Here is a 17,057-nt window from a genome sequence, read left to right on the forward strand (position 1 = left end):
ATGGTTTAAAATATTTTATATAGCATGAAAATGATCTGTTCCATGACCTGTGAAGTTATGTGAGCAAGGGCATGTTCTTTATTTTCTGTTTCAAATCTATGAGGTTTAAGAAAAATCATTTATTTCATTAGAATTTTTGCATTTATTAACTTACACGTGCATAATACACTCTTTCAATCTTTTCTATGCCAAATATTTAGCTCAATTTTCTGTTTGGTTTGTATTATATTAATCTAGATTTATTTGCAAGAGATTTGCTATTTTATTTTTATTTCAAAAACATTTCTTTGAACCATTCTACTGATGTTCTATTTTCTAATTTATTTATTTCTATTTGAATATTATTTCCTTTCATCTATTTTCCATGGGACAATTTTATATATACTTTAAAATAATTGACTTGAATGTTTATTAGTTCTCCTCAATTTGGCTGTTTTTAAAAAAAGCACTTAACATTATGAATTTACCTTTGAATGTAATTCTAGATGATACGATTTCATGATTATTTTCATTGCTTTCTAAACAGCTATTGATCATATTATTTTTTTCTTTATATGGTATAATAGTATTTGGGGAGAGAGAATGTGTTTTGTTTGTTTGTTTTAAAGTTTTTATTTATTTATTTATTTGAGAGAGAGGGTGAGAAAGAGAGCACTAGCAGTGGGGGAGAGGGAAAAGCAGGCTCCCTGATGAGCAGGGAGCCCCACTCAGGACCTGATCCTGAGCCAAAGGCAGATGTTTGACTGAGCCACCCTGGTGCCCCGAGAATGTGTTTTTTTAATTATATTATTGGAGTTTCACGTTGTTAGTATGTGGCAAATACTAATGTTCAAAGAATTGTTGAAAAACTGTATTTTCTGTTAGTAAGCTACAATGTATATAAATAAATGAACATACTTACATTTATTAGTTGTACCAGTCAGATATTTCATATCCTTAATTGCTACCCTAGAAAAATTTACCTGGTGGTAATCTGTTGGCCTTATAATGATGTCTCTCACAATAATTGTGTTTATGTCAGTTTCTCTTTGAATGTCTAAAAAGTTTTGTTTGATTTTTTCTCTTAGTATTGTTATTTATGTCATTGTTATTATAAAATAATTGTTCACTTTGACTTTGCCTCAAATTCCAGTGTCAGGTATGACATTGCCAATTTTTCCTGATTTTTAAAAATATTTTGAAGTGATATTTAATCTTACTAAATTCCTTTTTGTCTCTTATTTTGTTTTAGGTGGGCCATAAAACATGAAGGGACTAATAAGCCAGGCCAGTGGAAACATTCCAGAGTTGAAAATCCTCTCTGGAACAAGCTTACCTACATGTGGCCAGTTCTTCCCAGTGGACAACTTAATGAGGTTGTATCTTTTAGTGTAAGAGGTGGTTGTTGAGGTTTCCTTTTAGGCCGGTATGTGCTCAATTTTCTGAAAATTTCCGTGAATCTTTTAAAATTATAGTTGTTAGGTTCAAGAGATCAATTAATTCTGCTTTTGTACCAATTCATTAGAAAGATGTGTTTAAGTCTTTCATTATGAAAATGAACTTATTTCTTCTTGTAGCCTGTCAAATTTTACTTTATGTATTTTGAAATTTAGTTCTTAGACACATACATATTTAGAAATATTATTTTTCCCTAGTGAATTGAAACTTATCATTATGTAGACTCTTCTAGCTCTTGGAAAAAATCTCAATTATGCAATATTAATAGAAATAGCCCAGCTAATTATTATTATTATTGTTATTTGCTTAATATATCTTCTATCCATCCTTTTACTTTCTGTATTTTTATATTCTTCATTAGGAGGGTCTCTAATAATCAGCATATAGTTAATATAAAAACAATTATCTGACAAACTTTATCTCTAAACTAAAGGATTTGGTCTTGTCTTTTATTGCCATAACAAATATATTTGGATTATTATTTGCTTTCTATTTGTCCTGCCTTTCCTGTGTTTCATTTTTTCTCCATTCTTATGTTCTTTTAGATTGATTTTTTTTTCTCATTACATTTTCCTCTCTACTAGTTTGGAAATTGTACACTCCATTTCCATTCTTTTTTGTTATTACTCAGAATGTTTCAGCTTGCATATGTAAATGATCAAAATCTAAAGTTAACAAATGTATTTACTCTTCTCCCAAATAATCAAGAACATTAGAAAACCTTAACTTCAATCACACAATTTGTAACATGTGCTATTATTGTCACGAATATTATCTTTTTATATTTATTTATTTATTTTTATTATGTTCAATTAGCCAGCATATAGTACATCATTAGTTTTTTAAATTTTATTATGTTATGTTAATCACCATACATTACATCATTAGTTTTTGATATAGTGTTCCATGATTCATTGTTTGCATATAACACCCAGTGCTCATTACCACACATGCCCTCCTTAATACCCATCACCCGGCTACCCCATTCCCCTAACCCCCTCCCTTCTGTAACCCTCAGTTTTGTTCCTGGAGTCCAGAGTCTCTCATGGTCTGTCTCCCTTTCTGATTTCTCCCCATTCAGTTTTCTCTCCCTTCCCCTATGGTCCTCCGTGCTATTCCTTATATTCCACATATGAGTGAAACCATATGGTAATTGTCTTTCTCTGCTTGACTTATTCACTTAGCATAATTCCCTCCAGTTCCATCCATGTTGATGCAAATGGTGGGTATTCATCCTTTCTGATGACTATTATTCCATTGTATATATGAGCCACATCTTCTTTATCCATTCATCTGTTGAAAGGCATCTTGGCACAAAAACAGACACATAGATCAGTGGGACAGAATAGAGACCCTAGAAATGGACCCTCAACTCTATGGTTAACTAATCTTCAAAAAAGCAGGAAAGAATATCCAACGGAAAAAAAGACCATCTCTTCGATAAATGGTGCTGGGAATATTGGACAGCCACATGCAGAAAAATAAAACTGGACCATTCTCTTACACCATACACAAAGATAAACTCAAAATGAATGAAAGACCTAAATGTGAGACAGGAATCCATCAGAATCCTAAAGGAGAACATAGGCAGTAATCTCTTTGACATTGGCCACAGCGATCTCTTTCAAGACACGTCTCCAAAGGCAAGGGAAACAAAACAAAAATGAACTTTTGGGACTTCATCAAGATAAAAAGCTTCTGCACAGCAAAGGAAACAGTCAACAAAACTAAGAGGCAATCAACAGAATGGGAGAAGATATTTGCAAATGACATTACAGATAAAGGCCTGGTATCCCATCTATAAAGAACTTCTCAAACTCAACACCCAAAAAAACAAATAATCCAGTCAAAAAATGGGCAGAAGACATGAACAGACACTTCTCCAAAGAAGACATACAGATGGCTGACAGACACATGAAAAAATGTTCAACATCACTAGCCATCAGGGAAATACAAATCAAAAACCCAATGAGATACCACCTTACACCAGTGAGAATGGCAAAAATTAACAAGACAGGAAACAACAAATGTTGGCGAGGATGTGGAGAAAGGGGAACCCTCTTACACTGTTGGTGGGAATGCAAGCTGGTAAAGCCACTCTGGAAAACAGCATGGAGGTTCCTCAAGACATTAGGAATTTTATTTTTTTAAAAAACTTCCACAAAATATTAAATCATTATAGGTAGCAAATATTTATTTAGATTTAACCCCGTTTTTTCCTCTTTCTTGTTATAATTCCTGCTTACATCTCAGTTCTTCCACCTGTGATTACTTTCCTTCAACCTCATATACCTTTCTTTTAGTTATTGGTAGCAAACTCTTTCAGTTTTTACTTATATAAAAATGTCTTTTTGCCCTCCTTTATATAAGGTATTTTCATTAGCAAATGGAAGATGTCATCACTGACTTCTACCTTCTATTGTTGCTATCCAGCAGTCATCTATCATTCTAAATGTTATTCCTTTGAAGGCAATCTCTCTTTTCTCTGACTGCTTTTAGCATCTTTCCTTTCCTTTGGTATTTTTCAGTTTCACCACAAAATGTCTGAGAGAGAATTTCATTTTATTGTTCCTGCTTCGGGTTCCAGACTCTGTGGATTGGTATCATGCAGAATTTCTGGAAATGTATCACCCATTATCAAATATTCTCTCTTTATATCCCCTCATTCCATTCTTTACAGAAAACCCTGATTACATGGAAGCTAGAGCTTTTTATTTTGACCTCCATGTCTCTTAATCTCTCTTTCATATTTTTCATGTCTTTGTCTCTTTACAGTACATTTTTGCATCATGTTTTCAGGCATATTTCTTTCAGATAATTAATTTTCTCTTCCTCTTTATTTATGTATTTTAAACTACAAGTGAGGGTCAGCCTGTATTTTGATTCTCCATGAAGATTATTTTTCTCTTCTGTAAGAGAAAATGTTTGAGACAATCTAGTTTACTTGCAGCCACCTGGAGGGTATTATTTCTGGCTTGCCTTTTCAATGAAATTTAGCCTGTGACTCTTGTTTTATGAGGGGAATTTTCTGTTAGATCTCCCACCCTGGCTAGGCCCTGAAATTTGCCTCCTGTGTCCTTACACTGCAAGACCATGGAAACAGAAACTCAAGTTCATTGGGTTTTGGCAAATTTCCTCAAAATAAAATCCAGTTTCAGCACTCTGTTTACTTCTCTGGGTCCTTAGTATACTTTGCTTTATTGCTATGTCAATGATACGCTCTAAAGATTTTTTAAAAATATTTTCTTTTGATTTTTTAGTTGTTTTGTCATGTTTTCTGATTTCAATCAAGTTTTCTCTTTCCCCTTAAATCACAATTTCCTGTGCCTCTTCACTGATTAAATGAGTCTCAGCACTTTAGGAAAAAGACAGATGGAGTCTGAAACCAAGAAGTCATTACTTAAGCCCCGAAGATGTTCTTATATTTAGACTTACATTTAGAGGTTCTTATATTTAGTAGTAAAGCAACAGTTTAGATAGCTGAGTTTTGTTGAGTGAGAAAGGAGTTCTTCAAAATACCAGAGGCTGAGGGTTAGGCAGCCTGACCAGTGGCTAGGTGAATTATGTGTCTGAGACTTGGGTTTGTAGTGAGAGCCAACATGGAGCCAAATGTGGGGAAGTGGCACCGAGAGACCAATAGCCCCAGAATAAGCCAAGGAAAAAACCCCCAAACTGTGAATTGCACTAATTGTAGATTTTTCTCCAGAGGTTCAGGAAAAACAGGCTAAAACAGAGCAGGCAGGATAATTTACACCTTAACTGGTGGTGGTCAGATGCCAGCAGTTTGCCCGGTGGCCAAAGAGCACAAGGCACATACTTAGAGGCCTCTGAGGATCAAGGCCAAGTACTCACATATAGACCGTGGACCCCTATCCCAAGAGTATACAGTTTGCTGAACTGGAAGGGAGGAGGTATATCCCTGGGGAAAAAAAAAAAAAAAAACAGTTCTGGTAAGAAATGTGAAACTTCAGTTTGGTTGAATACGTATACAAAAGGACACAGCTTAAAAGACAAGTAAAAAGTGCTGTTTTAAATTGGCAGAAATTGGAACACCTCTAATTGGAATATCAAGTTTCCATCACCCAATGGGGTGGGAGGTGGACAGGAATGCCTCACAAGGAAGTATTCTTTCTTATAAAGGAAAAGAGAAAAAATTATAATTACTGCAAATTTCACAGATATTGTGCTTACATTTTCAAACCTCAGTATATAAGTAAAGTAATTTGGTTAATTAATTAATTGATTTAAATTATGTATGGTAATTATATTAGGAAACCTAAGTTAACCTGGTTCCTTTAAAATTTACCATTAAAAAGATACATTTTTGTTAATGGTCTGAGATTTGACAACTAAATGGTCTTAGGAATAGAAATGGACTACTCCAAAGTTCTATAGCCATTCAAACAGAATAATAGCTTTTGTGTGGAGAGATAAGACTGTACCCCAACAAAACTCTGGTCCTCACTTTTAAACCAAAGGGAAAGGACTAAGGCACTAAATTAGCTAAAGTAAGACAAATTGACCATGTATTTCAAAATGACTCAGCCTAAGAGTACAGTTACTTCTTGCCATGTTTGAGGAAGAGAAAAAAATACTTACCATGCAGGGAACTCAAATAGTTCTTACTCAAATACAATCTATTTCATTTAAAGTCTGGATCCATTTTATCTGAATGAACCATATTTTCTTCCAGTCCCATTCCTACACAATAGATTTTTTAAAGTAAAAAGATGATATTATCAGTGTATAATGAAATGCAATTAATATTTTGCTTGAAAGGACTTTCCAGGTAAATAAACTACAGTGAATAAAAATAAGAAATATGACCTTCATGTTGTGGGGATTCAGAACACTTTGGTCACTATAAACACATGTATTAAATTTATTCCAGATTTAATCTTCCAAACTTATGACTTATCTAACCATTATTTATCATACATTTAGGCAATGCAGACAGAGCAAAGAAGGAGATAATGGTTGCTACCTTCATGGAGCCTACAGTTTAAGAAGTATAGGTTGTGTGTCAAAAAGAAAGGAACCAGAAAAGGAAGAAGGCACACTTGATGAATAAAAGACAAAGAAGGGAGAAAGGAGAAACAGAAAAAGTTTAGTGCCTCAGAAATCAAGGCTGTTTGTTGAGTCAGTTCATTCAGTCATATGGTCAGAAAGTTATCTGGCCTGATTGTCTGAATGGGCCTGAATATGGAGTCAAATACTGAATATAAGAAATCCATCTAAGTAACAGTATCCTGCAAGGCACCTGGGTGGCTCAGTTGGTTAAGCAGCTGACTCTCAGTTTTGGCTCAGGTCATGATCTCAGGGTCCTGGGGTCTTGGGATCAAGGCAGGGCTCAATCTCATAACCTGGAGATCTGACCTGAGCTGAAATCAAGAGTTAGATGCTTAACCAACTGAGGCACCCAGGTGCCCCTAAAATTTCCAAATTATTAAATTAAAATATGACTATTAGAAGAGGCCCATGTTAAACAAAATAGTTAAAAGTACACATTTTAGTAATTTGTTAAGAGATTATGATTATTATCTGGTACTATAAAGGTATAAAAGGGAGGTGTAAGAAGGCCCAAGACAGGAATTTGAAGAATCTATTAGTTTATTAATAACAAATAGATGAAGGAGGACCAGTTTGACTAAGATTTTTAGATCACTAGTTAAAAGCTGGACTCCCCAAAGAAGCACAGGCTTTTCTTGTCATGAGAGAGAGAAAAAACAGAATTATCCGTTTAAGGGAGCACCAAAGCCCATCTCCTGAAAATCCAGCCGTGCCATGGAATATTGTGAACACAGAGAAAACCAATAAAGAAATTAATGGGAACATAAGAATTCCAATGGTGAAAATGTGGGGGGAAGAAACAGCACTCCATGCTTATTAATGAATTATCCATGTTTTTGTTGTCCTTCATTATCCTGGTAGCACATTTCTATTTCCATAGATGATGAAGTAAAAGTGCCTTAAACACCAGAACAAGGGTTAAAGTAGCTTAAACAAAGAACTGCCAGTGATTGGTCATAGATTTGGAAAGTTTTAAAACCCAAGATAATTTTTCATTTCTTTGGATTGGGTTCTGTGATGTCTCATGTTAAAGAGAAGACCCTTAGGCTTACTTCATCTAACTGGAAGGCAAAGGAAGCCCTCTGAAGTCAACAATGCTACAGGGGCGCTAAAGCCAATGTCTGTAGTAGTTCCCACTTCCACGAGAGCTTAGGAAGTGAAAGGATCTAAAAATAACTAGGAGCTATGACAGCACAGTCCAGATAAGTTTACCAGAAATACAGGATGCATGCAATATTGAAAAAAAAAATCTAAGTTCCACATTGTACATCTATGAATTGATAGCTCTCACAGACTAACGTCAAGGGAGCATCTTGTTCCTCTTGCCTTTCCCTTCCATGGTTTGGAAAGAAAGAAAGAGGGAAATATTAGCTATTTTACACCAAGACTTCAATGGGAGAGTAACTTTTTAAAGTTTTTAGTTTAATTCCAGTTAGTGAACATACCGTTTAATATTAGTTTCAGGTGTACAATATAGTGATTCAGCACTTCCATACATCACCCAGGGCTCATCACGACCGGTGTACTCCTTAATCAATTTGTTTGTTCTCTATAATTAAGAATCTGTTTCTGGGTTTGTCTCTCTCTCCCTCTCTCTCTCTCTTTCTTTTTTCCCCTTTGCTCATCGTTTTGTTTCTTAAATTCCACATATGAATGAAATCATATGGTGTCTGGGTCTTTCTCTGACTGACTTATTTCGCTTAGCATTATACTCTCTAGCTCCATCCATGTCATTGCAAATGGCAAGATTTCATTTTTTATGGCTGAATGGTATTCCTGTGTGTGTGTGTGTATTTAATATATAAATTCTACATTTTCTTTATCTATTCATCACTCAGTGGACACTTGGGCTTACTTCCATAATTTGACTATTGTAAATAATGTTGCTGTAACATAGGGGTGCATGTATCCCTTTGAATTAGTGGGTTTTTTTTTTTATTGTTTGCTTGTTTTGTATTTTTTGGGTAAATACCCAGTAGAGTGATTGCTGGATCATAGGGTTGTTCTATTTTTAACTTTTTGAGGAACCTCCATACTGTTTTCTAGAGTAGCTGCACCAGTTTGCCTTCCCACCAACAGTGCAAGGGGGTTCTCTTTTTTCCGCATCCTTGCCAACACCATTTTTCCTGTGTTGTTGATTTTAGCCATTCTGACAGGTGTGAGGGGGTATCTCCTTGTAGTTTTGATTTGCATTTCCCTGATGATAAGTGATGATAAACATCTTTTCATGTTTCTGTGGGCCATCTGTATGTCTTCTTTGGAGAAAAGTCTGTTTATGTCTTCTGTTTACTTTTTAACTGGATTATTTGTTTTTCTAGGTGTTTTCTGGGTGTTTTAGAAGTTCTTTTTATATTTTAGATACTAACCCTTTATTGGATATGTCATTTGCAAATATCTTCTCCTATTCCACAGGTTGCCTTTCAGTTTTGTTGATTGTTTCCTTTGCTGTGCAAAAGCTTTTTATTTTGATGTAGTCCCAATAATTTATTTTTGCTTTGTTTCTCTTGCCTTAGGAGATATATCTAGAAAAAAAGTTGCTACAGCTGATGTCAGAGAAGTTACTGCCTGTTCTCTTCTAGGATTTCTATGGTTTCAGGTCTCACATTTAGGTGTTTAATCCATTTTGAATTTATTTTTGTGTTTGGTGTAAGAAAGGGGTCCAGTTTCATTGTCTTGCAGGTTGCTGTCCAGTTTTTCCAACACTAGTTGTTAGAGAGACTTTTTCCAATTGGATTTTTTTTTCCTGCTTTGTTGAAGTTGTGGGTTTATTTCTGGGTTTTCTGTTCTATTTCATTGATCTGTGTGTCTATTTTTGTACCAGTACCATACTGTTTTGATCACTACAGCTTTGTAATATAACTTGAAATCCAGAATTGTGAAGCCTCAAGCTTTGCTTTTCTTTTTCAAGATTGCTTTGGCTATTTGGGGTCTTTTGTGGTTCTGTACAAATTTTAGGAATGTTTGTTCTAGTTCTGTGAAAAATGCTGTTGGTATTTTGATAGGGATAGCATTAAATGTGTAGATTGCTTCATGTAGTATAGACATTTTAACAATCCATTAGCATGGAATGTGTTTCCATTTCTTTGCATCATCTTCAATTTCTTTCATCAGTGTTTTATAGTTTTCAGAGTACAGGTCTTTCACCTCTTTGGTTAGGTTTATTCCTAGGTATCTTATTATTTTGGTGCAGTTGTAATTGGGATTGTTTTCTTAATTTCTTTTTCTGCAGCTTCATTATTAGTGTATAGAAATGCAACAGATTTCTGTTAATTAATTTTGTATCCTGTGACTTTACTGAACTTGTTTATCAGTTCTAGCAGATTTTTAAAAAGATTTTATTTATTTATTTATTTATTTGAGAGAGAGAGTAGCAAGAGAGCACAAGCAGGGGAGAAACAGACTTGGGGAGCCTGATGTGGGGCTCAATCCCAGGACCCTGGGATTATGACCTGAGCTGAAGGCGGATGCTTAACCAACTGAGCCATCCAGGCACCCCATTTCTAGCAGTTTTTTTGGTGGAGTCTTTTGGGTTTTCAATGTAGAGTATCATGTCGTCCATAAATAATGTAAGTTTTGCTTCTTCCTTATCAATTTGGATGACTTTTATTTCTTTTTGTTGCCTGATTGCTATGGCTAGGACTTCCAGTCAATGAGACAGTAATTTTTTAATGAGAAGGCTATTCGCCCTCATCTCTCCCATCTCTCCCAGCTCTAGTTTCATGATCTTTTATGTCTAAAACTCCTGCAAATGTTGATTTGCTCTGAAATGCTTAGTATCTTTGTTGTAAAAGAGTTACAGGTATGTCCTCAACTTACTTCTTAAAGAAGTTATGCAAATCCATTCTTTCACCATCCCTCACATTAAGTGAAATCTTAGATAATTGGAACATCTCAAATGAAACTATACATGAGTTTGTCATAACATATTTCTTCCGGTAACTCTAGTAAGGGAGAGCGGCCCCATGTTGCTCCATTCATAATAATAGATACATGTCTATATAAACACTTCATAGTCTGCCCTTTGCGACTTAAATTCCATACAGGTAAAAGGTCCTCAGTGAAGATCAGGAATATGGAAAGACTTTATTAATTCAAATTTTACTTATTTAGAAGTGTGATAAGTTAACCTCATTGTATGCCATTATTATGAACATGTTTACTAAACAAAACATTGTGTTAAAATATAAAGGAAATGAAGGGGGGGAAACTGGAGGGGGAGACGAACCATGAGAGACTATGGACTCTGAGAAACAAACTGAGGGTTCTAGAGGGGAGGGGGTGGGGGGATGGGTTAGCCTGGTGTTGAGTATTAAAGAGGGCACATTCTGCATGGGGCACAGGGTGTTATACGCAAACAATGAATCATGGAATACTACATCAAAAACTAATGATGTAATGTATGGTGACTAACATAACATAATAAAATAAAAAAAATTAGAATTTAACTTGGAAAAAAAACACTAGACTGGAAAAGACTCTACTCATGAGATTTTGAAACTTTTATGTATACTGTTTTCTCCTAATTAAATGCAATTAATGTTATTTACCCACTCATTTCACAAACAAATTAGGGCATTTTAATGGATGCCATTTCAGAATAATTAATTTCCACAACTCCAGACTTTGTTTATAACTTATTTAAAACCCTTTTTTTGTACTATGTGATTAATTGTTCAATATAATTGCAAGATTCTAAAATTTTTTTAAGAGAATATAAATTAGTAAATTTTCCATATTATACTAGCTTTTAAAAAATGGTCTCCTTTTCCATAAACTAATGGCCATGCATCTTGGTCTGTATTAGTCTAACAAGCCAGCATGCCTCCCCATCCCACCTGTATCTTTATCTTTGTCATGTCAGTTAGACACTGCTAGGACAGTAGGCCCACCCCTGTAGTGATTGTCTGAGCTTTCTGCCTGCCTATCCTGACTTCTTCCTCTTCTGGGTATTGTTCTTCCTCCTGACAAATGGCTTATGTGCTATTACCTTATTAGGATGTGCAGTCCTAGGGACAAGCAGGAAAGGAAGGAAAGCCAATATAAGAATGTGCTATCAAGCTCTCCTCCAAGAAGCCATTTAAACAGTGATCTTAGGAGTGTCTCTCCTGGAGGAGAAAAAGGAAAGAATTTATCCATCAGCTTCCATCTCTTTTAGGTGAAAGGTTTGCCCAAGGTTACACAACAAGAATGATGGGTCAAAAATTCAAATTTAGGAGGTCTCACTCTAGAGTCCAAGCTCTTAGCCTTTTCACAAGACGCTCTTCTGGATGTTAGTCAGTGATAAGAGTGAAGAAGAAAACAGAAGCAAGGATGGGGGTAGGGAATGTTGTGGGGGGCAGGTGAGGCAGGACAAGATTTGGAATTTTTGATTGACCTGGGAAGACTTCGTTGAGGTGATACTTGAGTAAAGACCTGTAGAACAAGCAGCTCTCTAGGGCAAGAGCATGCCAAGATATGCAAAGAAACTGAAACAGTGTCTACAGGTAAATATGGCAGCAACAGTGTGAGTGAGGGGGAGAGCAGTGGGAGATAAGATCAGAGAGAAAAGTTGGCATACAGATCCTGCAGAGCCTTGTACACCATTTTAAAACATTTGGCTCTTATTAAGATGGGAAACCACTGGAGGGTTTGGAACAGAGGAGTCAGAGGAGTGATGTGCTCTGACTTACACAATAATAAGATCATTATGATAATGGAGTAGAAAGGGGCTAAGGTGCAACTTCTTTCAAGACACGTCTCCAAAGGCCAGTAAAACAAAAGCAAAAATGAACTTTGGGACTTCATTAAGATAAAAAGCTTCTGCACAGCAAAGGAAACAGTCAACAAAACTAAGAGGCAGCCCACAGAATGGGAGAAGATATTTGCAAATGACATTACAGATAAAGGGCTAGTATCCAAGATCCATAAAGAACTTCTCAAACTCAACACCCAAAAAAACAAATAATCCAGTCAAAAAATGGGCAGAAGACATGAACAGACACTTCTCCAAAGAAGACATACAAATGGCTAACAGACACATGAAAAAAGTTCATCATCTTTAGCCATCAGGGAAATTCAAGTCAAAAAACACACTGAGATACCACCTTACACCAGTCAGAATGGCAAAAATTGACAAGGCAAGAAACAACAAATGTTGGAGAGGTTGTGGAGAAAGGGGAACCCTCTTACGCTGTTGGTGGGAATGCAAGTTGGTACAGCCACTTTGGAAAACAGTGTGGAAGGGCCTCAGAAAATTAAAAATAGAGCTACCCTATGACCCAGCAATTGCACTCCTGGGTATTTACCGCAAAGACACAGATGTAGTGAAAAGAAGGGCCATATACACCCCAATGTTCATAGCAGCAATATCCGCAATAGCCAAACTGTGGAAAGAGCCGACATGCCCTTCAACAGATGAATGGATAATGAAGATGTGGTCCATATATACGATGGAATATTACTCAATACCCAATTTTTACATCAACATGGATGGGACTGGAGGAGTTTATGCTAAGTGAAATGAGTCAAGCAGAGAAAGTCAATTATCATATGGTTTCACTTATTTGTGGAACGTAAGGAGTAGCATGGAGGACATTAGGAGAAGGAAGGGAAAAATGAAGGGGTGGGGAGTCAGAGGGAGAGATGAACTGTGAGAGACTATGGACTCTGAGAAACAAACTGAGGGTTTTAGAGGGGAGGGGGTGGGGGGATGGGTTAGCCCGGTGATGGGTATTAAGGAGGGCACATACTGCATGGAGCACTGGGTGTTATATGAAAACAATGAATCGTGGATCACTATATCAAAAACAAATGATGTATTGGGGTTTCTTAAAACTGTTCCCTGTGGAGCCAGTCAGCAGCCAACATGTCTAACAGAAACAATAACAAGCTGCCCAGCAATCTGCCGCAGTTAGAGAATCTGATCAAGCAAGATCCGCCAGCCTACGTCGAGGAGTTTCTACAGCAGTATAATCACTACAAATCCAATGTGGAGATTTTCAAATTACAACCAAACAAACCTAGCAAAGAATTGGTAGAACTGGTGTTGTTTATGGCACAGATTGGTCACTGCTATCCAGAACATTTAAGTAATTTTCCTCAAGAGCTGAAAGATCTTCTCTCCTACAATCACACTGTCTTGGATCCAGATCTTCGAATGACATTTTGCAAAGCTTTGATATTGCTGAGAAATAAGAATCTCATCAATCCATGAAGTTTGCTTGTTCATTCTCTTGCTTGTTTAAAGAACTCTTCTTTAAACTTCTGCGTTGCCACGATAAGCTTCTGTGAAAGATTTTATACACACATATTGTCACTGATATCAAGAATATAAATGCAAAACACAAGAACAAAAAAGTGAATATAGTGTTGCAGAATTTCATGTACACCATGTTAAGAGACAGCAATGCAACTGCAGCCAAGATATCTCTGGATGTGATGACTGAACTCTACAGAAGAAACATCTGGAATGATGCCAAAACTGTCAATGTGATCACAACTGCATGTTTCTCTAAGGTCACCAAGATATTAGTTGCTGCTTTGACATTTTTCCTTGGGAAAGATGAAGAGGCGAAACAGGACAGTGACTCAGAATCTGAGGATGAAGGACCAACAGCAAGAGACCTGCTAGTGCAATACGCCACAGGGAAGAAAAGCTCCAAACACAAGAAAAGGTTGGAAAAGGCTATGAAAGTGCTCAAGAAACAAAAAAAGAAGAAAAAACCAGGGGTCTTTAACTTTTCAGCTATTCATTTGATTCATGATCCCCAAGATTTTGCAGAAAAACTACTAAAGCAGCTCGAGAGCTCTACGTAGAGGTTTGAAGTGAAAATGATGCTCATGAACCTCATCTCCAGATTGGTGGGAATTCACAAGCTTTTTCTCTTTAACTTCTATCCATTTGTGCAAGGTTTCTGCAGCCCCACCAAAGAGAAGTAACAAAGATCCTTCTGTTTGCTACCCAAGCATCTCATCACTTAGTACCCCCAGAGATCATTCAGTCAGTGCTCATGACTGTGGCCAACAATTTTGTCACCAACAAGAACTCTGGGGAGATCATGACAGTAGGAATCAATGCTATAAAAGAGATAACAGCTCGATGTCCTCTAGCCATGACTGAAGAACTTCTCCAAGACCTGGCTCAGTATAAAACACACAGAGATAAGAATGTGATGATGTCGGGCGCCTGGGTGGCTCAGTTGGTTAAGCGACTGCCTTTGGCTCAGGTCATGATCCTGGAGTCCCGGGATCGAGTCCCTCATCGGGCTCCCTGCTCGGCAGGGAGTCTGCTTCTCCCTCTGACCCTCCTCCCTCTCATGCTCTCTGTCTCTCATTCTCTCTGTCTCAAATAAATAAATAAAATATTTAAAAAAAAAAGAATGTGATGATGTCTGCTAGAACTTTGATTCAGCTCTTCTGAACACTGAATCCTAAGATGTTGCAGAAGAAATTCCAGGGTAAGCCTATGGAGTCCTCCATAGAAGCAAGAGTGCAAGAATATGGAGAATTAGATGCTAAAGATTACATTCCAGGAGCAGAAGTTTTAGAAGTTGAAAAAGAAGAGGATGCTAAAAACGATGAAGATGGGTGGGAAAGTACCAGTCTCAGTGAACCATCATTCCAGATGTTTCTTCTGTAGAGTTCAATCATCACATCCAGAGATATCTTGGCTGCAGTTGCATTGCTGTCTCTTAACATGGTGTACATGAACTTCTGCAACACTATATATTAGCACCATATAACACCCAGTGCTCCGATGGTGAGTGGGTTGATGTGCACCACTCTTCTGATGAAGAACAGCAAGAAATATCCAAGAAGCTCAATAGCATGCCCATGGAGGAGCGCAAAGCCAAAGCTGCAGCCATTAGCACGAGCCGAGTTTTAACTCAGGAAGACTTCCAGAAAATCTGCATGGCCCAAATGAGGAAAGAACACGACACTGCCCCAGGGAAAGCCCAAAAGAGGAAATACATTGAAACTGATGGTGATGAAGAGCCCAGGGGTGAGTTACTTTCTCTTCGGGACAGTGAACGCCTTCATAAGAAGCCAAAGTATGACAAGGAGACAAAACTAGCCATGGCAATGGCTGGAAAGACAGACCAAAAAGAATTTGTGAGGAAGAAAACCAAAATGAACCCATTTTCCAGTTCCACAAATAAAGAGAAGAAAAAACAGAAGAACTTTATGATGACGCAATATAGCCATCATGTCCGGTCAAGAAACAAAAGTTCCGAGAAAAGCAGCTGGCACTACGAGATGCACTTTTGAAAGAGAAAAAGAATGAAGTAATCTCCAAGCAAATTTTCCATTCCAAGAAGAGTGCTAAATTTGTATCATTATTTTGAAAATTAGTTAATCAAAAACGTTTATTTACATTAAAAAGTCCTGAAGCACTATATTGTGAAAAACATAGTAAACTTGGTAGCAATTTAGTGTTTTTGTTTTGGAGATGGGTAATGGTGGGAATGTTTGAAATGTAATCAGTAGTGGTGTTGTAAAATCATTTTCATTTAGCATTCATGCAAAAAAAAATGTCGAGTGCCTACTAATTGTCACTGTAGATATAAAAATGAATGAGCCATAACCCCTCACAGAAGGCATTCACAGCCTATTTGGGAAAGAGAAGGGGGCAGATGTGTGTTGTATGTGTATTTATAGTGCAGTTTAAATAGTTCTCTAATAGAGATAGGTCTGTGCTTCTCTGGGGTCATAGAGACTTCTGCAGGGCATGGGAGTTAAACATTTTCTCTTAAAACAGGACAATGTTACAAGAGTAAGAGATTCTTACTTGTATATAGGCTTACCTGCTGAAAAGAGGTCCCTGCTGCACAGATTTTTTGTAGCCAATTAGGTCTTTTAGTCCATCCAAAAAATGTAAGTATTTTTTTGAATGCCAGGTACAGGCTTTTTGGTTAAGACCTCTCTTTATAAATTGCCTTAAGTATAAATAGTGATCTTGGAGTGTCTTTAGTTCATCATTTGGGCTGCCATAGAGGAAAAAGAAATCAGATTGGTTTCCTCAGCCTGCCTTCATGCTGTGGTATTTTCAGGCCACTGCTTGCTTTGTCTCAATAAAAGGTTCTTAATGTAAAAAAAAAAAAACTAATGATGTATTGTATAGTGACTAACATAACATAATAAAATAAAATTAAAAAAAAAGAAAGGGGCTAAGGTGGAAGTAGGAATAAGTAGTCAGAAGGCTTTTGCAATTTGTAGGTAAGAGAAACTAGTGGACCAGGGTGGTGGAGGTGATGAAGAGTAGATGGGTTTTGAAAGTAGAAGCAGGTTTTGCTGATGGTTAAGTTAAAAATAATAATAAATAAATAAATAAATAGATGATAGATAGATAGATAGATAGATAGATAGATAGATAGATAGATAGATGATAGATAGAAAAGGCCCTATATTGGGAAATTTAAATAGACATTTTAACTCATGGGACAAAGAAGAAATTATGATGAACATTTAAAAAGGAAATACTGTATTTAGAATCAAAGCAAAATGTGTGAGATGCAGTTAAAGTGTACTTGAAGAAAATGTATAACCTTCAATACTTAAATTGCAAAAGAGGA

The 17,057-nt window shown here is 36.6% G+C and overlaps 1 protein-coding gene and 1 pseudogene across 1 annotated transcript in view; both read left to right on the plus strand.

Moving 5' to 3' along the window:
• The first annotated feature begins 1,244 nt into the window (after positions 1-1,244).
• The window catches only part of LOC123858003 (doublecortin domain-containing protein 1-like), an 86,132-nt gene continuing 70,319 nt past the window's right edge, over positions 1,245-17,057 (plus strand). The window contains exon 1 of the mRNA XM_064576720.1: positions 1,245-1,355. Within this exon, the coding sequence (XP_064432790.1) occupies positions 1,320-1,355 (36 nt within the window). The 5' untranslated portion in view covers positions 1,245-1,319. The remainder of the gene's footprint in view (positions 1,356-17,057) is intronic.
• Positions 13,312-16,034, plus strand: LOC123858002 (protein SDA1 homolog; annotated as a pseudogene).

Source organism: Mirounga angustirostris, unplaced genomic scaffold (assembly GCF_029215605.1).
Source record: "Mirounga angustirostris isolate CCGP_5_RB_7025 unplaced genomic scaffold, mMirAng1.0.hap1 SCAF_13, whole genome shotgun sequence".
Taxonomy (NCBI): Eukaryota; Metazoa; Chordata; class Mammalia; order Carnivora; family Phocidae; genus Mirounga; species Mirounga angustirostris.